The sequence below is a fragment of the Dipodomys ordii genome, unplaced genomic scaffold (genome assembly GCF_000151885.1).
Source record: "Dipodomys ordii isolate 6190 unplaced genomic scaffold, Dord_2.0 Scaffold109, whole genome shotgun sequence".
In the NCBI taxonomy this organism is placed as follows: Eukaryota; Metazoa; Chordata; class Mammalia; order Rodentia; family Heteromyidae; genus Dipodomys; species Dipodomys ordii.
This window is the reverse complement of record NW_012267325.1, coordinates 664,666-689,494: the sequence shown is the minus strand read 5'-3', so window position 1 is coordinate 689,494 and position 24,829 is coordinate 664,666. Positions and strand designations below refer to the sequence as shown.

The 24,829-nt window shown below is 37.9% G+C and overlaps 1 protein-coding gene across 1 annotated transcript in view; it reads left to right on the top strand.

Moving 5' to 3' along the window:
* The window catches only part of LOC105994773 (nuclear receptor coactivator 2-like), a 208,135-nt gene extending 183,426 nt beyond the window's left edge, over nt 1-24,709 (top strand). The window contains exons 5-9 of the mRNA XM_013028416.1: nt 16,620-16,723; nt 20,844-21,021; nt 21,350-21,433; nt 24,029-24,217; nt 24,663-24,709. Coding sequence (XP_012883870.1) covers nt 16,620-16,723; nt 20,844-21,021; nt 21,350-21,433; nt 24,029-24,217; nt 24,663-24,709 — 602 coding nt within the window. The remainder of the gene's footprint in view (nt 1-16,619; nt 16,724-20,843; nt 21,022-21,349; nt 21,434-24,028; nt 24,218-24,662) is intronic.
* The last annotated feature ends 120 nt before the right edge of the window (nt 24,710-24,829 follow it).

The window sequence follows — 24,829 nt, the reverse complement described above, 5'->3', positions numbered from 1 at the left end:
GAGAACTCATTAGGCACTGTTAGGATCCTGAGGTATATGCATGGTTCCTGGTGTGTTGATGGAAGTTTATTTTGAGGTACGTAATCAGCCTTGCCACATTCATACTCTGATGAAAGCATTCTTGGTGAAAATCTCAAATAATTAGAGTCTATATTCATTTCAGCATCTAAACTGCAGTTTCCTAAACTTAACTTTTCAAACAAGCTAAGTCTCCCAACTAAATGAATAAAATACATTCATACTTCAGCTCATACTCACAAGTTTCAAATTTTCAATTCGTTCACAAGTCCCTTCTCCTTTAAAAAGATAGCCTGTCAACCCTGTTTCAGCTCTTGGCTTAATCATGGCAGTGTGCCTTAAAACTCAGAAGAGTTCAAAGTTTTTCTTTTAGTCTTTTCGCATCCCTGCCACCTGACATTATGATTCCTTTAAAAAGATATAAAATGCTACTTTTTTGAAAAGGAAATTTTAAAAGAGAATTAAGGAGTAAATTTTCTTGTTTTGTTTGTTGAAGTTGATCCCCTCAGGGAACCCAGTCCACCTACAGGACTTTTTCTGTGCTTTTCTCCAATGTGGTAAGCACTCACCTCTCCCCACCTCTGCCCTGTTGTGTCTACATGGTTAGCACTTATAGTGGGATAAGAAGGTACAAAAATAGAAAACAGTCTCTGGTTCCTGGATTGATGGTCCCATGGAAACTCAGAGAAGATCCAATTAGATGGTTTCCATTTGATGAAGCAAGTGATATTAGGACTATATAGGGAAGCACCAAGCATAATAGCTTGAGTCTCTGAGATTCTGAGATTACTTGGAGAAAATAATACCTGCTGAACCAAAAAGAATACATACCACCCAGTAGAGATAGTGACACTTTAGGGCCTAGCATTAGCATCTCAGCCCAGACTGCTTGTTAGACACACCTAGCTGACGTGGGATAGAGGGAAAGTGTCAGATATTCCTTATCTGAGACAGATGTTATTGGCCCCTTTAATTAAAAAAGCAGACTTACTCTAATATTTAGAAAGGGGAAAAATCACAAACAGTAAAGTATTTGCAATTTTTTTTTTTTGGTCAGTCATGAGGCTTGAACTCTGGGCTTAGGTGCTGTCCCTGTGCTCTTCAGCTCAAGGCGAGCACTTTACTGCTTGAGCCACAGTGCCACGTCTAGTTTTCTAGTGGTTTATTGGAGATAAGAATCTCACTGACTTTCCTGCTTGGGCTGGCTTTGAACCGTGATCCTCAGATCTCAGCCTCCTGAGTAGCTAGAATTATAGGCATGAGCCACCAGCGCCCGGCTAGTATTTGCAATTTTATTCATGTTACTTAAAACTGATGTTCAGTATTGTTATAACTGAAGAAATGTATTGCTGTTTCACTGACTTTGACCTAAAGTATAAGTTTATTGATTAAAAACCATAGAAGTAGCCAGATGCTGGTGGCTCATACTCAAGGGACTGAAATCTGAGTTCAGTGCCATCCTAGGCAGAAAAGTCCATAACACTCTTATCTCCAGAAGTGCAATAATAGTAGAGTGCTAGCTTTGACCACAGAAGTTCAGGTACAGCACCCTGAGTTGAAGCCCCAGGACTTGCACGTGTTTGCTCATGTGTGTGTGCACGCGCACGCACACACACACACACACACACACACACACACACACAATCCACAGAAGTGTTATTCAACTCATTAATATCGATATCTTAATAATTATAATAAAATGTTACAAGTTCAATTTATATTTTATCAGAAAGACATGTAATGTTCTTTTCCTTTAGTAGAAACTTGTCTGATTCTTTTCATTTTGTTCAGACATTAGAGTGTATGTATTCCATTTTTAAGCCAGGATGATTTCAGATTCTTCTTGTGTTTTTATGATACAGTTATTTAAAGTAGTATTTATTTGTAATTTGTGAATAGATCTATAAGGTCTTGTCTTTGTAAAGCTGCTTATAATTATAAACGCAGAATAATATTATTACTTCGCACTTGCCTTCTACAGATCTTGAAGTGTCCCACACGCATTATTTTATTAAGCCTAATAACATCCCTGTGAGGCATAGGCATTTTGCAAGTGATTATAGATTGCTTTGCTGAATCAGCACAGCCTCATGGCATTATGATAAGCTTGGAAAAGATTGAGGTCATGTACTAACTTGCTCTCAGGAAACCCTATATGCAACCAAATGTTTTTCTTGGCATTTCAGAGCTGACAACTACCACCATTCTAGTATCTGCGAAACCACACTGTGCATTGGTGCAATAAAAACAACAAACAGTACATCTTGAAAAAGCAAATCAAAGGTATTAGTTGATTCATTTGAGAGGCGGCTGAATGAATTACCAATGACAAAAGGCTAGCACCTCTCTAGGCCAGGCTAAGAATGCAAAAAGGCTGGCTGTCTTATGCTCCTTCAGAGCCTCTGGAACTGGGCCTGCCAGCTCTTCTGTCAGTCATTTTCAGCCACATTATCTGCCTCACCTGCAAGCTAGCACTGGGCGGGTAGGATTTCCAAAACAGGTTTCTTGGTTTCAAACTGTCCAACTGCACTGAAGCTGAACTTGTTCTTTCAAAACGCCATTCCATAAATTGCTTTTGAAGTCTTGATGTATTGAACTAAATCATCTAGGGTTTAGAAACTTAAGTAGAATAATTAAGATTGACAATAAGAAGACATTCTATTTTATTTCATTGAGTACATATGCATATGTGGTAAACATGTCTTATGCCTGATATATGTGAAACAAAATTAATTTTCACCTAACTTAAGTCAGTTAGTATATTAAGAAGAACTTATCAAGGATAAGAATTATCAAGGATAATTTACCATTATGGTTTTCACGTTTATAATAAGCTATTGCAGTGTGATGCATTCCGTGGTGTGTAAGACGGATCATTATTTGCCTTATCTGTGGAATAGCCATGGTTATTGTAATCTGTGCCGTGTATCTGTTACAACCTAAATTTGGACAGCAAATGGACAGGCTTTAAGTATTCTAATTTCTTGCAAGTGGATTTGACTACTTAAATAGTCCCTTGTATTTGAGAGTACAAAACCAATATAAGCCTCTGGGAATTACTAGTCACAGTGGTAATCACAGTGTTTTCCCCTCCACTTACACAGAATGCTATATGCATATGGAAGAATGCTACAATGCTGCACAGATGCTATGTGCATAAGAATGGGAGAAGAAGGCTATCTCTTGTATACACTTTTGTTGGGCTCTGAAACACATAGGCACTGGTAATTTCTAAGATTGTGGACCAGCCTCTCCTGCTGCCTGGTTTGATATGGGTCAGGACCTGAAGAATTCAAACTCTTGTTTTCTTTCTCACTGCTGCTTTAAGCAATTGTAGACATTTGCTTGATGATTCACTGCCCTTACTGCTTCATTTAGAGAGAATTCATGCCATAAAAAATTTGAAGGATTGCTTTAAAGATTGATTTTAAACCTGTTCTCGCTATGAAATGCAGTTATTATTGAATGGAGATTTGGTAGGAACTCTTTCTAGAACACACATTGCATTTAGAGTACTATGATAACAATAACGGAACATTATTTTGTGTCCAATTAGGATTGTTTTCCAAATGTTTCCCAGACTTTCTTTTCCTTTCACCTACTGTTTTAATTGATCTCTTGCTCAACTTAGTGATATGTTATGCAATCTAAGTTTGGAAATGTTTATTAAAAATCTATAGATACAGGGACATGGTTTACATGGCAAGCCCAGAGTTCAAACCGTAGTACCTATCCCCACCCTCCAAAAAGGTGAATGAATACTGATCAGAATTCTCGTGTTTGTATAAGAAAGCTTTCTTGCAGGGAATGGGGTGGCAGTTAATGTTTTGGCATATTTGGTCTTCAGAGTGAATCAACCTGTTCTTCTAAGCCCTCCCCTGCTCCCACCTCCCCCAGCCTGAGACTAGCCCAGCTAACCGCTCTTTTTCTTGAGAGGGCCAAAGACAAATCCTAACTACTCTGTTCCTCACAGCATTTTACCCTTCTTGGTCAGCCCCCAAAACTGAGTAGCCTTGCTGGTGCCAAGTTCATAAAGACTAAGGCCATTTTGAATTTATGTATAAAAGGTGAGTTGAAAATGAAAACTATGCCAGGCACTGGTGTCTCACGCCTGTAATCCTGGCTATTCAGGAGGCTGAGATCTGAGGATTGCAGTTGAAAGCCACATGGACAGGAAAGTCGGTGAGACTCATATCTCAATTAACCACCAGAAAACTGAAAGTAGTACTGTGAGTCAAAGTGGTAGAGCATTAGCCTGGAGGGATAGAACTCAGGCCCTGAGATCAAGCTCTACAACTGAATAAAAGAAAGGAAAAGAAAAAGAAAAAGAAACTGAAAACTATTTGGAGCATTTGAAAAGAATAAACTTTACTTTCTATGTTTTGTAAAAATGATATTTTGTGTAATTTCTCTTAACAAAAGGTATTTTGGAGCATGTAGACCTTCTGAATGATCAACTCCTAGAATTATACACTTTTTCCCCATCCTTTTTGAGTTCTGGTAGTAAACTTGGGTTCCTTTCATTTCTATAGACAAAGGATAAAAAACATTTTTAGGTATATCATTTGTGTTGTTAGTATGTATGTGTATATTAACTATTTTGTAGTCCCATTCCCATACCAGGTTCCTAACAGATTAGAAAACAAGAACAAAATTTTGTGAGGCAGGGAGAATATAAACAAACATACAAAGAAGGAGCAGTGACCTACGCATAACAGCAGTTGCCAAATGACAGATGGTACTCTTTGCTACAGTCATTGTTACCTCAGACCTCACATAGTCCCAGGTTTTCCTCCCTAAATGCTCATCTAGGATTTCTTTGGAGTTTGTCTTAGTTAGCAACTTGCAGAGTTGATCCAGACTGAACCAATTTGTGTGTGTGTGTGTGCGTGCGCACGTGTGTGAGTGCGTGCGTGCGTGCGTGCACGCCTACATGTGCCCATTGGTCATAGGGCTCAATCTCAAGGCCAGGGCCCGGTCCCTGAGCATTTTTACTCAAAGCTAGTACTCAACAGCTCTGCTTTCTGGCTTTTTTTTTAGTAGTTAATTGGGGTCTCATTGACTTTCCTGCTCCAAATTGTTAACTATTCGAGATTTTGGGCTGTGAAATACTTGGGAAGTATTAGATTGTCCATTTTTTTCTGGATCATGCTTCTCCTCATATATGACTTAGAAAGCAAATACCACCATTGACCCTGATCTGAAGCAGCTCTGCAGAGAGCTCTCTTTTGTTGGCCTCAGATACTTGGACTGTTTTGCCCTTAAAGTTGTCCATGTTCCTCCTGTCTTTTTTATTTGTCCAGAGTGGTATTCTCTGTACTTACATAAAGTTCTTTCATTGTTCTCAGTGTTTTGTTTTCTCTACTTAGATGATAGGATTTAGAATAAGTTAATGTTGTCAGTGTCAATTGGATGATTCTGTTCTGTTACCCAGTTTTGCATTAGGTGCATTACATTGGGAACACTTGCTTTTTAAAACGCATGCTAGTGAGGTCTTCCCTTGGTTTCTGAAGCAGACTAGAACGACAGAACTGGGAACTCTCAGTAAGAAGCAAGATGAGATCCAGGAGCTATAGCCTCCCAAGGTATTTTTAGGATCTCAGTTGTTTTTTTGTGTGCGGAAGAGGTCTGTTGAATGGCATTAGGTCCTGTGTTGCAGAGGAAACCTGAAAGGAAGAGATGCTCAGATGGACGAAAAGATCATGTGGAGAGCAAAGCAGGTAGGTCTGCCAGAATCCAAGAGCAAGATACACAGCAATGAGAACAAATGAGGATGAGGTGTCTGGATGGTTTGGGAGGATCTCTGTGTCTGGGAAGGCACCCCTTTAAATAGGCTGAAGCCATTAGAACCGGTAGCAGGGCTAGAGCTACAGGATAAGGAAACTGAGTAGCCAATGCTCACCTTTGGTGGACAATCTTCATGATGTCATTTAGTGGATTTATGTGAGAGTTGTAGAACAAAGGATGGTTGAACACAGGGCCTCACATATGCTAGACAGTCAAATTACCACAGAGCTACAATTCTAACACATGGTTTATTCGAAGCAGTGGTAGCTAGGAAAATCCTCCAGTCTGATTTAAAAAAACTTGTGCTACCCAAACTGCTTTTTTTTACATGAAGCATGTCGTAAGTTCCTACATGGCAGTCTGGATTAATAAAGTCAGGCTGTTTAATGTTTATTCCCTTCACCTGTAGGGTGTTTAAAAAGGATTGGTGGTATTTCATCTTTCCAAATTCGTTTTCTGGTGGCATGACCACTGGGAATTATCATGATTCTCTAAGCATATATGATACAAACTTTTTCTCATCCAATCTCTATCTAACACCTCTGATGCAAAAAAATGAAAATCAGTTGTAGAGACATTCGTGATCTTTTTTTTTGGGGGGGGGCAGTCCTGGAACTTGAATTCAGGGCCTGGGCTCTGTCCCTGAGCCAATTTGAGCTCAAGGCTAGCACTCAACCACCTGATCCACAGTGCCACTTCTGGCTTTTTCTGTTTATATGGTACTGAGAAATAGAACCTAGGGCCTCATGCATGCAAGGCAAGTACTCTATCACTGAGCCACCTTCCCAGCCCGACATTTGTGATCTTGAGATCCTAGCCAAACTGAATTTCAGTTCCAGCTAGGAAACAGTTCAGTATTAATGAGCACCCATATGCGCCAGGCAACAAATAGACATTCCTCACAGCCCCTGAGGTTAGTACATGTGTGTAATACCTACCAGCTATATGGGAGGTATAGACAGGAAGGACACAAAACAAGAGCCTATGGAAGAAAAATAACCTAAAACAAAAAAGAGCTTGAGGTATGGTTCAGGTGGGAACTCTTGCCTGGCATGTATGGAGCCCTGAGTTTAAATACAATACTACTATAGACTCCACCTGCTGAAAAACAAATGCCAGTGGAGCTGTCAGAATCTTGAAATCTGTGCTGTATTTGAGATGAGGCGATGAGCATTAGTGTTGCTGAGTAGTAAGGCAGGAATGTTAGGACTTGAGGTTTCCCAAGTCTGTAAGAAGATACATACTTAGATGGTAAATATTTATACTACTTAGACTGAAGTCTTTCAGATATAAGTTTTATTATAATTTTCATTTTTCTCATATTTATTTTAACCTAATATATCAGAAACTTTGAATGCTCCTATTGTATGATTTTTTGGCATTGCTTTTGAAAGAAGCCATTTTTAAAATTTCTGAATAAGTCATGATTATTACATGTCCTTACTCAGATAGCTTCTAAAATCATAGCTAGTTGAACCTAGTGAATTATAATTTACTCTAATCAGCAGTCTTCCTGTATGTTTGTCCTTCCATCGTAATATTCCATTGCTGTAATGAAGGTAGAGGCACATGAACACACTGAGTTAGTGCTGCCATAGCAACCTTACTGATATATGTACCTGTTGCCTTTTCATTTGGTCATTTGTGCCACTTTTGAAACCATGTTTCCTTGGGTTTTTGCCTTATGACTATACTGACAGGTTGTATTTAGGGCAAACAAAAATATATGTGGTGACAACAGATGAGTAATAGTTTTTGTGAACAAAAAGCAGTTATTAGCCACTGTTACCTGACCTGAGTCTGTTCAGATAACTGGCCATCTCTTTCTTCAGTGTAGGCCTGCAGATTTTCAGTTTGTGACATGATTGTGGAATCTTAAGTAGTCATGTCTCACCATTGATGAAAATGAAACCAAATCTGTTGCTTTCCCTGAAGAGTGCTGGTTGGAGATGGCCTTGAGATTGGTTAATTTTGCTGATTTTCATGCCAGCAGAGGAAATCATGATGTGGTAACAAGAAGCTCAATGTCAGAAAGAGAGGGAAGCAACTTGGGACTTAGGTTCCTCCCATTACTAAAGAAAGTGCAGCTGCACATATTTAATATGCACAGCAGGAGACTTCAGCAGCTCCATGATATATAGTGCATTAATGTTGAAAAGATAAACACATTTGGAGAGCAAAGGAAGGGCCTTGTGTTTTTATGTTAGCAGAATGCTTCCTAATGAATAAGAATGTGACGCTGGCTTCACAGAGCCATATGGCAGCTTTTCTAATTTTAGTTTGTTGCAGATGCATAATTCTCTTGTTTTTACCTTCTAGAACCTTTGAGATGCTACATAACTTTATCTATAATATTTAATATGTTATGCTTGGCCAGAAACTGCCATCATTGTTTCAGTAACTTTGCTCTGAACAGATTTCACTGCTGCTGGGTTTGATAGTCACTTCACCTGAAACCATCCAATTCCTAAACTCAAGGAAAAAATGGAAATTGTAGGTGTATTCCCTGTAGAATCTTAATATTTGTTGTGAGGGTGATTAGACTTGTGTTTGATGTCAGTCCACTGAAAAATTGAAAAGTTTCTGGGTGAATGATTTTACTCATTTTGAAGCAAGGGAACTTATTATAAAAACCTGCACAAATGTATCAGGCTCATTTTAGTCAAAGATTCTATTGCTTTAAATAATGTACCTTCAGTAAATGCAACTTGTCTTCATACTTGACCAAACATAAAAAATGACTTAAACTTTTAATTGGCTTAAATGTCATGAACTGTGCAAAATTTTTTCTATATATCTTGGGGGGGGTTCTATATATTTGTAAGTACCCTGCATATTATTTCTCAATTGATATCCTTTTACAGATTAAGTGGTATTTGTTTGACTTCTGATTTTCTTTAAGATAGGCTAATATCTACAAGCTTTCTGCAGTCTTTTCAGATGATTTTAAAGACAGGAAAAAAGAGTGGCAACTTCTGCCATGATGATGTATCACCTATCATAATGAACAGGCATTACATTTCATGTAGGCTTCCAAGTTCTCAGTAGTGGTTGCCACTGCTCTGCTGTGGTTAGAATGGTGGTGTGGCTGCCCCTGAGCTGTGGCACGCCTTTCTGTTTAGGGATAGGACCCTGTTCTCATATTTATGATCTTGATTCACTTGCCTAAAAACATAACAGACAAGACTCCCTGATATGAATCAAAACATTTCCAAAACACAATAAGTGTTTTGGAATAAGAATATGTTAGAAAGAGAGAAAGAAATAATAGAGAGTAGAGCTGAAGGAAAAAAAGAATATATAAAGGTAAAATGCCTTACCATTTATTAATATCTAATGATCAAATCTTGATTTATTGCTATTTCATTAGAAAACTATTACTTTCAAACTAACACCAGTAATAAAAAGCAGTTTAATCCAGCTACTTAAAAAAAATACTGCTGCTATATTGTTACATCAGCCTTATTTCTAAAGATCAAATGTCTCATCTTCCTTGCTCTGAGAAAAGCCACAAATAATAATTACCTATGAAAAATCATATGGAATATAATATTAATGATTTTTCCCCCAGTGTGTGGCATGACTCATCTTAATACAGTCCCTGAAGATGTAGGGTTTTGTTCTTTCTTTGGAACTGGAAATCTACTTAATTAGTATTAGATTTCTGGAAAAGGGGACCAGGAGAGATTGCTCTGGAAACAACCACCCAGAAAGAATAGTGAAGAAAAGATTATATCATAGAGACATCGTTGGACAGTCTAATAAGAAATTGGCATTATTTGTAAAACTGCTATTAGAAAGATCATAACTATTAGGATTTTTTAAACTTTTTTAGGAGTAAAGAAAAAATGATAGAATTCAGATTTTCACTGTTATTTTCTTTGGTTATATTCTTTAAAAAGAATAAATTTTTTCAGGAAATGGAAACATGAGTTTTGGGTGATAGTGGTGGTGTTTTTGTTTGGAGGTCTTTTTTTCTTTTTTTAGGGGGCAAAACAGAGGGAGGAAGGAACAGAGGGAGGAAGAGTGAACAAATGTAATCATGCTGTTCAGTACACACTATGTGTGTTGACAGGACTGACTTTGGACTCTGACAGGAGGGGGAAACTGGGAAAAAGCAAAGGAAGGGGTGACATTGTCCAAAAAAGAAATTTACTCCTTACCTAATTTATAAAAATATAACTCCTCTGTAATCACCTCATTAATAAAAATAAAATTATATTTTTTGAAAAGAATGGGTGTTGGCTGGGTGCTGGTGGCTCACATCTGGGTGCTGGTGGCTCACTCAGGAGACTGAAGTCTAAGGATCACGGTTCAAAGCCAGCCCAGGCAGGAAAGTCTGTGGAACTCTTATCTCCAATTAACCACCAGAAAATCAGTAGTGGAGCTATGGCTCAAAGTGGTAGAGTGCTAGCCTTGAGCAAAAAAGCTCAGGGACAACGCCCAAGCCCTGAGTTCAAGCCCCACAACCAAAAAAGAAGTTTAATACTCAAAGTGCAGCAGAAGAGCTAAGGATATAGCTAAGTGGTTAATAAGCATTTGTCTCGCATGTCCAAGGCACAGGGTTTGTCCCCCAACACTGCAATAAAACTTCAAGCACCAGAGTTACTCTCTAACACATAGCTGACAGTGCATGGGGAAATATCATGAAGTCAAGATAGAGAGGAGCTATGTTTTCCTAGGCACTGGAAATTAGCATCTCTTTCTCTAATTTAAAAATTCCATCTAAAATAATGAGATTTCATAAGGCTTGAATCATGAAACTCTGCAACTAGCTCTCTACTGTGGAGTTTACTTAAGGGTATTTTTTGCAACCGAATTTATTTTTATGGTCAATGGATGCAAAATATAGAAAACCAAATATAGTTTGTGACCGCTGAGAAAACTGCCTAATTTAAAAATATTGAACTGTGTTTTAGTATAGTAATGCCGTACTTACAGACAGAGAAATATATCTTAAGGATTTAAGCTTATTTTTATCTCCCACATTAAAAAAACAACAACATACTCATAACTGAAATGCTCTGTCAAGATACCAGCATATGTCCAATTAGCATAATACTAAATTTCAAAAGAGTCCTTCTTTTCATCTTCCTCTTTCTGCCACCCTCTCTTCTACTTCCCTTCTTTCTCCTCCTCCACCCTCTATTTAATTTCAAGGCTCCACTGAATAGAGTTTTACTTCTTGAAATACTCAAATAACATTCAGGATTAGTTTAATTCAAATTTCACTTATATTATTGAAGCCATATTTCTAGGTGTTTTCTGTCACTTCATACTGATTTTTTTTAATACTGAGAAAAAGCCAAAGCATAAAATCAATTCAGAATTGAAGAATAGATAACAAGTTTGGTAGAAATTACATATATTTCAAACATGCCTGTGAGGAGAAGAGTGAGTTCTTATCTCTTTGGCTTTTCTTTGTTTACATCACAAGTAATGAAAAGTCCTCATTCTCTTAATGTATCTAAATTGCATTTATGTAAGCATTGCAACGTTTTGTTCAAAGTTCTCTTGCAATCTTTAGACTCATTTGGAGTTTTTTAAGTTCCATGTTCCACTATTTCAAAATGCTCAAATGAAAATGTTCAGGGTTTTTGTTTTTTGTTTTTGCTTTCAAGTTAAGGATTGAGAGAGCCAACAGCTCAATTGTGCTTTTTTGCCAACATTCCTAAGTATTGTTTTTCAAAGTTAGCCTGAAGTTTTCTAGTAGCCTAATGCCACACATCCATTACCATGTGTCTTCGTTGCATCCACATGCACATCCCGCAGCATAGGAAAAATATTTTCAGCCATGGCCAGCTGTTTTTCTCTCTGCTTGGAACTCAAAATTAGTTCCTTGCAGTGAAGGCCTTGTCATTCATTTAATTGTAATTGTTTTGCTCCTGGCTAAAGTTCCAGATATTTACTAGAGGCTTGTTCACTTTACTTGAACCAACCTGTCGTCCCAGATAGGACACAGACCCACCTCGCAGGCAGTGTTCTACCTCCTCACAGAGGCCTCTCAAACTATGACACTAGTATTAGCTGCTGTTTCTTCTCTTTTAAACATTTATCAGCTTAATATTATAAAGGGCTTATTTTGTTATTATAAACAGTATTTCAGGGTAATCATTTAATCTAAAGTTCCCAGTAATGCCCCAAACACATTTTAGCATAACTAAAATATCTCCTAATTTAAAATGTAGTCCCTTATCTTAAATTATATTGAATTTAAAAATTCCTAAAAATTCTGTACCAGTTGGTACTGATAATGCATATCTCATAAAACCCTAAAATTTTTGCCAGGTCATGTTACTGTAACATTAGGAATATCCAAACGTCAAGATTTACCTCTGGGAACTTGCCAGGTTGAATTATCCTAGTATTTTTAAATTTCACAAAAATATTAGTAGATGAATTTAGGTCCTCAGAAAGTTGAGCCGATCCCAAAATATAAACATCTCACAAAGTCTAGTGGTTGTGTATCTAAAAGGCTCAAAAGCCAAGTATGATAAGCAACATTCTTTTTTTCATTTATTTAACCCTAAAATAAAGCATTAGTATAGATGCTATAGAAAACAATGATTCACTATTGCTATAATTTTAGAATCTCATATCATAAAAGCTGAAGTTTTCTACTGGCCAATATTAGGTGCTCATCTTTCACTCTCCCAACATCAATCTTTCTTACAATTAAATCCATTCTTTTTCTTTCTTTGGAGAGTGTGGTCAGAAACCAAACTCAGGACCTCACATTTTACCACTGAGCTCTACTCCCACCCACATCCATTGTTTAAAAGGTAGAAGAAAATGTTTTAACAGTGGAAAAATGAAACAGGGGAAGATGAGATACCTTGAAGTATGAAAGTCAAAAAAATTTCTTGTTAGAGACCTGTTCTCCAGAAACCCTAAACTCCTAATTCCGTGAATCTGCCTATGTCTCTTTGCTTTCCTGTCCCTGTGTCCCCTGCAGGGCCAGGGGAAAGTTAGTCCCTTTTTCCATCTACCATCAACTTGACTCACTTCTACCCTCCGAGGAATGAGTGCAGGGAAGAGTCTATTCTGTCAGTCAGACACAACATACTTAGTGAAAAACTTGCTTGAGGTCAGTGCTAGCCATCAGAGACCTTCTGTACTGTATGGTAGAATAGCATAATTCACAGACCCCAGGAGCACAGGGAAACCCACTGGAATGTACCAGTCAGACTCATGTAAGAAAGGCCTTCAATCTATGTTCAGATTTTCACTGCATAGTCTCACAGATCTCCTAAAGCATTCCAACTTGAACATTGTTGCTGTTGCAAGGAGTTTCTGATAGGAACACATACATAGTACTTCTGTGGGTAATGAGGCATCAAAGGAAAAGGTACAGAACACTATCCTGTGGCATGATAGCACCTTCTTCACATATAAAAACTAAAAATGAAATGAGAATATAACAGGACCATGTAAATCCATAATATCTGGCATGTACATAGGTTTGAGATTTGGGACTAATAAAGTTTTTATCTGAAGCATACGAGGGCCTTCATAAAGTAGGGCAGTTAAAAGAGGTGCAGTGCTGGGTGCTAGTGGCTCACGCCTGTAATCCTAGCTACTCAGGAGGCTGAGAGCTGAGGATTGCAGTTTAAAGCCATACTAGGCAGGGAAAGTCCATTAAGACTCTTACCTTAGGGCTGGGAAGGTGGCTCAGTGGTAGAGCGCTTGCCTTGCATGCCTGAGGCCCTGGGTTCGATTCCTCAGCACCACATAAAAAGAAAAAGCTGGAAGTGGAGCTGTGGCTCAAGTGGTAGAGCACTAGCCTTGAGCTGAAGAGCTCAGGGACAGCACCCAGGCCCAGAGTTCAGGCTCCACAACCGACCAAAAAAAAAAAAAAAAAAAGACTCTTACCTCATTAACCACCAAAAAGGCAACATGGAAGCTGTGGTTCAAATGGCAGAGTAGTAGCCTTGAACAGAAAAAAAGTTCTGAGACAGTGCCCAGGCCCTGAGTTCAAGCCCCAGAATGGCACCCAAAATAGGTAGATAAATAAAAGGAGCATCAAGTTGTGGTATAGTTTGGTGGTAGAGCATTTGCCTAGCATGCACAAGGTCCTAAATTCCCTATCCATTGCTAGTGAGATTACACATAGAGCAATGTGGGTGGAAGCACATGAGGTAAGTCCAGAACTGCTCTCCAGCCAAATGTTCCCTGAAAAAGATGAAGGAACAGATAAGGTAGATAGGACATGTTCTGTCCTTGCTCTGTGAGTAACAGAGTGAGCAGAACCTGAGAAAGCTACAGCTTACAAAGTGAAATGGTCAAACGTTACATTGATTCAGGTTCTACTTGAAATGAAAGAGATTCTGGAAAGATGGAGGGAAAGGTATCCTGTGAAGTGACATTATGTTTATTTTTTTATTTATCTATAAATAGGTGTAAAAGGGATTTCAATTCAGCATGTCAATTTATGTGTACAATGTATTTTTAAAAAATTTTTATTGTTATGGTAAAGATGTACTGAGGAATTAGTTACATAAATCAGATAAAGAGTACATTTCTTTTTGAACAATGTCATCCTGTATAATGCATCTTAATCATAATCAGTGTCACTCCTTCTAGAATTCTCCCCCAAGTCTAGCTATCCCAGCTGCTCCTGTTCTCTCAAGTTCCTAGTTCTGTTTTCACATCTATGCATTAAATGTTGTGACTATATTCCCCATCATTCCTTCAGCTTTTTTTGCTTGGAACTGGTGTTCTAATCTTGACAAACTACGCTTTATTTGTGCCTTTTTTGCTGGTTATGTGGAGATAAATCTCATGGATTTGTTGGCTGGGGATGGCTTCTAACCACAATTCTCAGATCCCAGCCTCATAAGGAGCTATGGTTATAAGTGAGAGCCACAGTGCCCAGTTTTATTTAATTTATTCTTGACTGCAAGGAAGGAAACTGAAGCTTTAAAAGTGACTTGCTATAAGCCGCACTTGTACCAAATGGCAAGGCTTGGGTATGAACTAAACATGCCATCTTCCTCTTCCAGTGATAAATATACATCACAGAAGCTTACCATCATGAGACTGGCAAAATTTGGTGGACCTGCATAATTCCTTAATTCTCTAGGTTCCAGAAATCAGTCTTTATAGATTTATCAAAATACTGTGTGAAACCTTTTTTTTTTAAACCAGAGTCATGGGAACAAATTGATTGTGTGAGTTTTATGTTGTATTTTTTTTGCATTTAATTATAGTACACTCTTGTTATCTTGTGTGTATGTGGTTCCAAGGAGACTGTCATGTAGGAAACAATGATCAGCATGCAGAGTTCAATACTGTACCTCAGCCACATGATTCATTTATCCCCATAACACTGCCCTACTTCTGCCATGCCATCTTCCAGAAAACATAATTTGCACTCTATCCTTTAGACTAGATATACTCATTTTTACCTTGGTTCTTGAGTAATGCTTGCTTTGGGGGAGGTAGATTTTCACAAAATGCAGGGCAAAGCGATCGTGCAGTGATTTAAACATGGCTAACAATACATAGGACTGACTGAGCACTATATTAGCCAAGCTTCATACTGAGGCATTAGGGGATTAAACAAATTTTGTGTTGTCCTGGGGCTTGAACTCAGGGCCTACACACTGTCCCTGAGCTTTTCACTTAAGGCTAGTGCTCTGCCACTTGAGCCACAGCTCCACTTTCAGTTTTTTTGGTGGTTAATTGGAGATAAGAGTCTCATGGCCTTCCTGTCCCAGCTGGCTTTGAACCACAATCCTCAGATCTCAGCCTCCTGAGTAGCTAGAATTATAAGCATGAACCACTGGTGCCTGACCAAAAAAAAATTACTTTGAAATTTCTTTTGATTTTTAAAAAAAATAATTGTGTTTTCTACCACAAGTGGTCAAAACTGTGTGTAATAATCTGTGAATACAGTAGGTTTACTGTACAATGTTCACATGTGGTGTAAAAAAAGGTATAATTTATTCAGTTACAAATAATTGGCACATGGTTTCTGTGTTGTTTTCTAGAGGGTTGTTGATAGGTATGTTACACTTTAACCTTTTGTGGTGCTCTTGAAATAACTATATATATATATATGTATGTATGTATGTATAGATAGATAGATATGCATCTCTTCCATGAGCTTTTTCACTAAATATCTCATCCTTGTGGGATGTCTCGTGACCCTTGAGTTTCAGTCCTGGAGCATTATGATACACCTCTGTAGTAGATCAGATCATAGCTATTGGTTTTCTCTGAGTACCTCACCAGTTAGATCCCTTCCCTCTACTTTAAATCATTAAGCCTTTTCAACAAGTTAGGGACCATGTTTAAAATGTCAGTGTGAGCAGGAGTGGAATAGTAAGAGTCAAGGCAGGCCTCCTAGAATATCATGTGGGAACAGCTATAGGTGGTTAGGACACTATTTCTTCTCCAGATGTGTGCAGATATATCCCTGCTAATGTTCTTACATTGAGAGCAACAGACCAACCCTTCCTTTATCCTAGTTTACGGAATCTCTTGAGTAGAAACTAATTGTGCCATAGTATATAGTGGTTTCATAATCTGGGGGGAAAATGCCTGCCAAAACTAGCACAAAACCCCTAAACTCATTTTCTCTTCAGCCTGAAAGGGGATCCGAGCCACAGGTTCTAGAGGTGAAAAGTTAATGCCTGGCTACTGCTGCCAGCCCTCTCTGTGTTTAGGCATGGTGGGAGAGTAATCTAACTCTCTTATAGCCACATCTGATCCCACTAGAGATTTTATAAATCATTACAATAAAAATATTTCTGTGTCACTCTGCCCTTGAAATAGTACCACCATTTAATTCACTCTTATGTTTGTTGCAGAGAAAGCAGCAGCTGCCAACATAGATGAAGTGCAGAAGTCAGATGTGTCATCTACAGGGCAGGGTGTCATTGACAAGGATGCTCTGGGGCCTATGATGCTGGAGGTAACACTTTCCTCATTTGTTTCTGTAATTTAAATTTTATTGATCTTCACTTGATTAGATTTAATTTCAGGTGAATTAATTAGAGTAGAATCTACACTAAGTACTACAGAGCTTGAACTTACTAATATGTGTATATGTAAATACCTATGTCCTGGCTCTTCTAGTATTAGGTTTGAAATTAACAACACAGAATTAGATTAACTAGTTTAAATTGCCACTTGTACTCTTTTTTGTTGTTGTTGTTGCTTTGTTTTGATTTGGTTTTTCTCTACCACTTGAGGCACAGCTCCATTATGGCTTGTTTTGGTGGCTAGTTGGAGAAAAGAATGTCACAGATATTCCTGCTTGGGTAGCTTTAAACCTTGAGACTTAGATCTCAACCTTCTTCATAGATAGGTTTGCAGATGCGAACCACAGATGCCTGGCAAGTACCCACTTTTGGAAAACATTTTGCAGGTCAATTACATTCTATGACATATTTTAATTTGAATATTCCCCAGTCATACATTTTATGTGTACCATGTACCTAAACCTGTATAAATAGATTAGAACTCAAGAACCTAAAAGGAGCATTATGCTTTTTATGTGTACGTCTTCAAATATGCTGGTTAATCTCAAAAATAAAGTTGAAATAAGAGACAGAATGAGCATTTAAGATAAAGAATAGTTGGTAGTTGGCTTTAACTGCCTCTGTATTAACTTTGAGAAGTTAGATGACCATCTACTGTTGAGATTTGTAGCACCAGCTTTCCTTTCTTACTAACTTGTACAAAATTCAAAGAGCTTTGCTGTACCTGATTTAAAATTAAAATTCAAGATGTGGGCTATAGTAAGATGAGAGGGAAAAAAATGTCAGTGAATATATAACAAGGAACTGCAGAACCCGAGACATAAATTATGTCAGTTCTCAGGATAATTTACTCTGCTGATGATAGGCTGAGGCTGAAAAGTACTGCATCGCCAGGAGCAGCAGCATTGTCATTATGAATCAATTCGCTTGCTGCAGCAGCCTCACATATATGTGAAATTAGGATTTTAAAACAGCCAGAACTCTTCCAATCTTACTGTCTCTTTTCAGTTGGTTCATAGATGATTTTTATTTTTAGAACATCTAATTCTATGAAAATCTGTATAATTGAGGGCAGAAGGTAGGGAAGAGACAGGAGAGATTAAAGATCATCTGACCCAGTATTTGTACTTAAGAAATAACAAAATTTGTTCCCTGAGGCTGGACCTGCTGGCCAAGAGGCTTTCAATGACCCTGTGTTGAGCCTTGTTTATCTTCTCTTGAATCACTGGCTTGAAAGCAGTCAACCACCATTTCCAGGGAAAAAACAGAAACATGTTTAACCTGATTTTCCCTACCCATTCAGGCAGTAGAAGGCCAGAGAATGCTACTTGCACTTGTTTCTTAGAAGCAGATAATAAAAACTGTAACCAGGTAGATGATAGGAATTACATGAAAGAAAGTGGGTAATTTCTTTTGGAAAACTTTTGAACTACAAACAAGAAATTGATTTGAAAATTATTGGAATTTAAATTGTTACAATTGGGAAATTTCCACACATCATGTTTATTTACTATGTCTGGGGAAATCCTAGGAAGACTTAAGGCATCTAAAAAGAAGCTTAAAAAGGAGCTTTAGTGTAACATCATTCTGCAACTCAAGCCATTTGAGAACAAGTTCATTAATCACACAAACTGATTGCTAGCTGTCCGTGGACCTGATTAAATAAAATGAAGCCAACATTTTTGCTATTTCAAAATTATTTGAGAATTCAGTGCGTCGAGCCAAGTACATGTGTAAGACATTAGTGCTACATATATTAGAAAGTGCTTGAATGAACCAGGGACTTAGGACTTGAATTTACATTTTACTCCTGTTTACATGTCATTATTTAACAGAGAAAACATGTTCCGTAGAGCTGTTTTGAGGCCTAGATGCACACTCATGCTTGCATCATAGCATAGTGGTTTCTAGGCAACAGAACCAAATGTCAGCTTTTTTTTCATCAGACCATATCGTAGTGAGCTATTGAAAAAACAGTTTTTTGAGATGAACCACTTCCATCTTTCAGTTTTATCAGATCACAAATTAGTCTTTTTATCATGGTACAAAACAATAGAAGCAATGTGCACTCTCAAAAGTGAATGAGAAGTAATATAATGATGAAAACCCTTGTTGAATGTGCAGCTAAAACAGTGAGTTTAGAAGGGATGCTAGGCACATAACTAATCACCTGACTACCTTCCTCTTCCCTGCTACTACCAATGCACAAAACTGTACAGGTTTCCTGGCAGCCTACTGTAGAAGGCCAATATAATGTTTGTTTTGCTTTGCCCTAAGTATGTTTTATACTAATGACTGCACATGACAGAATATTTAAGAAAAACAGAAAGCCAAGTAATGTTAGACTTAAATTTTTAAAAAGAAAGAATGCCTGATACCAGTGGCTCATTCCTGTAATTTTAGCAGCTCAGGTGGCTAAGATCTAAGGATCATGGTTCAAAGCCAGTCGGGACAGAAAAGCCAAGAGACTCTTAACCTTCAATTAATCACTCAAAAGCCAGAAGTGGAGCTGTGGCTCAAGGGCTAAAACACTAGCCTTGAGCAGAAAAGCCCAAAGACAGTACCTAGGTTCCACTTGAAGTCCCGGGGCCAGCACCAAAAAAAAAAAAAAAAGAAGGAGCTTCAAACTGGTTACCTTATGGTCACTTCTAGACTGAGAGAACATTCAGCTTTGGAATAAAAATAGAATTAAAAACAGATTATATCAAAGATGACTCACCAAGCAGGAATCTTGTAAAATAATAGCTTATAGAAAAAGCAAACTAAGGAGATAGTAAACACTTTAGGCCCCATCCATGTCTACTGTTATATGGAAATGTACATAAAACATTTATGTTAAATAAAGCATGTATTGTGGAGTAGCATAAACTGACTAGACCCTTTGGCCCTGATTGGTCTCAAACTTTTTCTAGTCCTGATCATGTACCTGACCCATAAAACATAGCTCTATGGGTCAAAAGGGAAAGAGGAGTTAATATAACTAGGAAAAACCCAGTGAACGACCAGACTTTTCATTGTCAGTGCAAACTCGGTGGAAAATGGACTTGGAATAGATACTGTAAGAAAATAACCTGCTCCTTGGTACCTGAAAGCATGATCTCTAGAGTCAGGTCCATCTGGATTACAATTCCAGTTCTACCACTGACTAGTTAAGCCGTCATTTACCATTTTGAGCCCAGTTTCCTCTTCTGTAAATGAGGAAAAATGAAAACATTGCTTTGAGAGTTGAAAATATAATGACAGCTGTGTGTAAGGCACAGTAAACATTCCCAATAGCTATTATTATTATTACTGTTATTATTGTTGTTGTTAGTTTACCTTTACTTTCTGAATGATCTTCGATTCTTCATCTCTTTTTCCTAATCTGGATTGAGATGACACAAAGAATGGGACTTTGAAGCCATATAAGAAGCATGCTATTGATACTTTGGTAATTTGGGAACCCACATCTTCATCTGGAAAATACGCACTAGAAATACTGAAGTTCACATGAGTTTCCCATGTCAGAAACTACATTGCTATATCACAGACCCTGTCCAGAACCTTCTCTGAACCTGCCAAACAATAAAAAACTGATGTTACTCTCAGGGTCTGAGATGATCTGAAATTCTTTCACCTAAACCCTGGCAGCTTTACAAGTGTTAAAATGGGAGAGGGAGGGTCTTTGGTCATTGTTTTTAATCTGAGGGGGAAAAAGTCTCATTGATCTCTTACTCCTATTGTATAATGTGAAAAACTATGAAACAAGGACTATGTATTAGGTTAGTAACATCAAAGTTGTGCTGAGTCTTGTGGAGTAGTTCATTTTCATTTTTAAAATACAGAGAAATGATGCCTAATCACTTTTATTTGGTAGTAGTTATAACTTGATAAATTTGGTGTTTATCACTTAGCTTAATCTAAGATGGAATCATTTCTGTTTTCCAAAACTTGTAAAGTAGCTAGAGAGATCTTTTTTCCATCCATATATGAATTGTTTCCCTTGAAGGGATCCTTCTCTTCTTAAAAATTGCATATAATATGTATATAACCATTTGTCTTTTTCTCTAGGCCCTTGATGGGTTCTTCTTTGTGGTGAATCTGGAAGGCAATGTGGTGTTTGTTTCAGAGAATGTGACACAATATCTAAGGTATAACCAAGAAGAGCTGATGAACAAAAGCGTATACAGCATCCTGCACGTTGGGGACCACACTGAATTTGTCAAAAACCTGCTGCCAAAGTCTATAGGTGAATGACATTCTGCTGTCTGCTGGGCCTCTGTCTCCCACGTCCCTTCCCCATACTGTTCACATAGATTGTTTTGGTTGGAATGGGTAAAATAGATCGGTATTTTTGTTATTTGGGAATTTGAGGGACTTGGTAGGATTTAGAGGCACTTAAGTATTTAAGATTAGAAGTCATGAAAAGAAGGATGTCTTTGGATACTGATCTTGAATTGAATGATCCTTTTGATCCTATATAAAGTACATGAAAATTATTCATATGACAAGTACTCATGACAACGATTTTCAGAGGTTTTGTTTATTTGTTTTGTTTTGTTTTTTTTTTAAATAAGGTAATAGGGCAGAAGGAATGGCTAAAATGGCCCTGAGTTCAAACCCCAGTACCACCAAAAACAAGAGAGAAAGAGAGAAAGAAGGTAACAAATTGTCTCACCTTGCCCTACCCAATACTAGCCACCTGGAATTTGTCCACCTGAAAAGTAGGTCATTAGAAGTGAGATTCAGCTCGTTTTGAGTCCTACTGGTGAAAACGAGTATGATGTGTGTATACAAAATTCTACAGGAACAAGTGGCATCGAGAGAGCTTCCAGCACATCAGCCCTGCAGCCCCAATGGGTTCTTTCCATCACAGACACTGCCTCCATAGCCCACTCACCATGGCTCAGATTCCCTGGCTTCCTCAGCTTGCTTTGGAGATACTGCCCAGAAGTGTGTGTGATGATTAAGGGCCACCTTCTGTGGTGAGGTTCACAGCATGGGCCCACATTAGTTGCTGCCTCAGAGCACTGCGATTCCCACTTAGTCAGTGCTTCTTTTTAAATATTCTCACTTAAACTGATGATGCTAAGAACATCTTCACAGATAAAAGGAGTGCATATTTTAGTACAGAATAAGGTCAGGTCTGAATTGTCAAGTGTTTCTATTCTTTTTCTTAAAACCGTTTATATTAGCGGGTCTTATTGTCATCAAGGTACATAGGAACAATCCTTTTCAAATTCCATTATGGCTAGCTTTTCCTTGACAGGATAACCCTTTGTTCAAAGCAACTGCAACATTAATACACAATTTAGGAATACTAGAGTGGGATTCCTTTATTATATTCTTTAATAAATGAAGAAGAAAGTGAATCTCTTATTTCAAGTAATGTATATTTTCAGATCTCTTCGGTGATTTCATGACTTTCTCAAAGGACCTATACTTATTAATTCACTTCTCAAAAGAACTCATTGCCATTCTTTTTTACTTTCACCATAGTATTAATTCAAATTAATAAGAACTCTTCTTCCTTTTTCCACTAATTGCTTTATATAATTTCCATGACGCGAATGAGCTTTTACAAGTGATGGTAATGAAACAAGAGTATCAGGTGTCTAGGAAAATGTAGCAGGCTGGTTGTAGGTCCTTCTTTAATTTTACTGTTTTCTGTCTAGAGCTTTTTTAATCCCTCAACAGCCTAAAGCCAGGGATTTAGCAGTAGTTTTACCATAATAACTATTGTCTACAGTGCTCATTGACTAGCGACTTCCATGGGCATTCTTGCTTTTCTTTTGGTTGCTGATTTTTATCTTCTTTTTTCGTTTTTGTACTGGACCTAATTTTTTTTTTAATAAAGTACAGGGAATGGCAAAGAAAAGAAAACCAAAGTAAAAGTTAGGATTGATACTAAATGTAGGTATTCTACAAGTTGAACATGCTTTTGTATATCTAATTTCTTATCTGATCCATAAACATGTTAATACCCCCCCAAATTAGTCATTGTTTTCCATAATGCCCTGCTTTAGTTGAATATTTCTTTCCTTTTTTTCTGTTTTTTGTTCGTTTATTTGTGCCAGTCCTGGGCTTAACCTCAGGGTCTGGCTCAAGGTTAGCACTCTACCACTGGAGCCACCGCTCTACTTCTGGCTTCTTTTTTGTCGTTAATTTGAGATACAAGTCTCATAGACTTTCCTCCCCAGGCTGGCTTTGAACTAGGATCCTCAGATCTCAGCCTCCTGAGTAGCAAGTATTATAGCACCTGGCTCAGTATCTCTTTCTTAAGTTAATTTTTAAATTGATAAATACATTTTTATACTAAAATAGAAGGTGTATGGAGTTTTGCATCGGTAAAGAAGTAAATCACATTAACATTGCATCTTTAGGGACATTTCAGTATTGTTAAAGAACTAACTATGCCTGGAGCCATTAAGAGAGATTGCATGGGAGTACTTCAGAAGCAGCTAACTTACAGCCTATACAGGAAAGTTTCTATAGAAAGATCTGTAAGACAAGGCAGTATGAGGGCTAGAGACATATTGTAAAAGGTTAAGCATCTGCCTAGCAAGTGAGAGGCCCTGTGTTTAAACCTTAGTACCACCACCACCACCACTGCTCCCACCAAAGAAAAAGAAAAAAGAGGAGAGGAAGCAGTGGGTACCTGAGTAGTTAGTAAAGTGTTTATTATAGAAGCTCTTGGAATACAAGCTCCTTAGAGGGAGTTAGGATCACCCTGATATTTTAGGTGTGGTAGCAGCAGGAGCAATTATATGCATTGGGATGCAGGAAGTTTAAGCTGGGGAAGGTGCAAAATCAGTTGAGATGGTTGGAATGGAGCTAAATAGTGAGGCCCCATCACTAATGAAAGGGCCTTCTCCTCCTGACTATAGAAGATCAAGTGCTCTAAAAAACTTGAATGTATTTAACAGTTGATATCATTCACTAGGTATAGGGTAGTAGGTAGCACATAAAACTAAGCTGCTGAGAAATCACAGGAAAACTCAAAAATAGAAACTGACATTTAATAATAAGAAATCAAGACATGGTCTTGAAGAAAGGAATATAGGTGTTTTGAAAATTCCAAGGAGGTTCCCAGGTTGTTAAAATGTTTACTTGAGAATTTCTTCCCTTCTAGATTATTAAAGTATTTAGAAAAGAATCAAGCATCTATAAAAGTAAAGTGATCCTGTTTTTTGGTAGTTTAGCGACTGAATCTGTTGTGGTTTCCTTGTAATGATGCATAATTCTTGCTTTGGTAGTGAACGGGGGATCTTGGTCTGGAGAACCTCCGAGGCGGAACAGCCATACCTTCAACTGTCGGATGCTGGTAAAACCTTTACCTGATTCAGAAGAGGAAGGTCATGATAACCAGGAAGCACACCAGAAATATGAAACTATGCAGTGCTTTGCGGTCTCTCAACCAAAGTCCATCAAAGAAGAAGGAGAAGGTAAGACAGACCTAGAGTAGTTAATGTATCTATGAATTTATTCCTCACCCTTAATAATCTATACCAAAAAAATGTAGAAGCAGTTTCTGGCTCCTTTTCAGTTGTGACTCTCTTTTTTGACAAATTTCAAATGAGGTTTTGTTTGTCTGTTTTTGTTGTTTTTGGTGCCAGTTCTGGGCTTGAACTCAGGGCCTCTCACTTGGCTATTTTCACTCAAGGCTGACTGTCTACTGCATGAGCTACACCTTCACTTCCTCCTTTTTACTGAGTAGTTGGAGATAAGAGTCTCATGGACTTTTGCCCAGGTTGGCTTTGAACTGCAATCCTCAGATCTCAGCCTGCTGAGCCCTGAGGCATGAGCCTGGCAGTAATTTCAGTTTTTAAGTTCCTAGAACAGTACTGTCCAGTAGAATGTTCTACAATGATGAAAGTGACTTATTTTCAGTGTTCAGCACGGTGGCCATGATTCACATTTCTCTTGAACACTTATAATGCATATAACCAGGGGGGTTGCATTTTTTTAATTAAATTTACATTTAAATAGCCACCTGCTACTAGTGACTGTGTCCAGTGCAGCTCTAATAGAGGTTAAATATTCAGGGGCTACAAAGT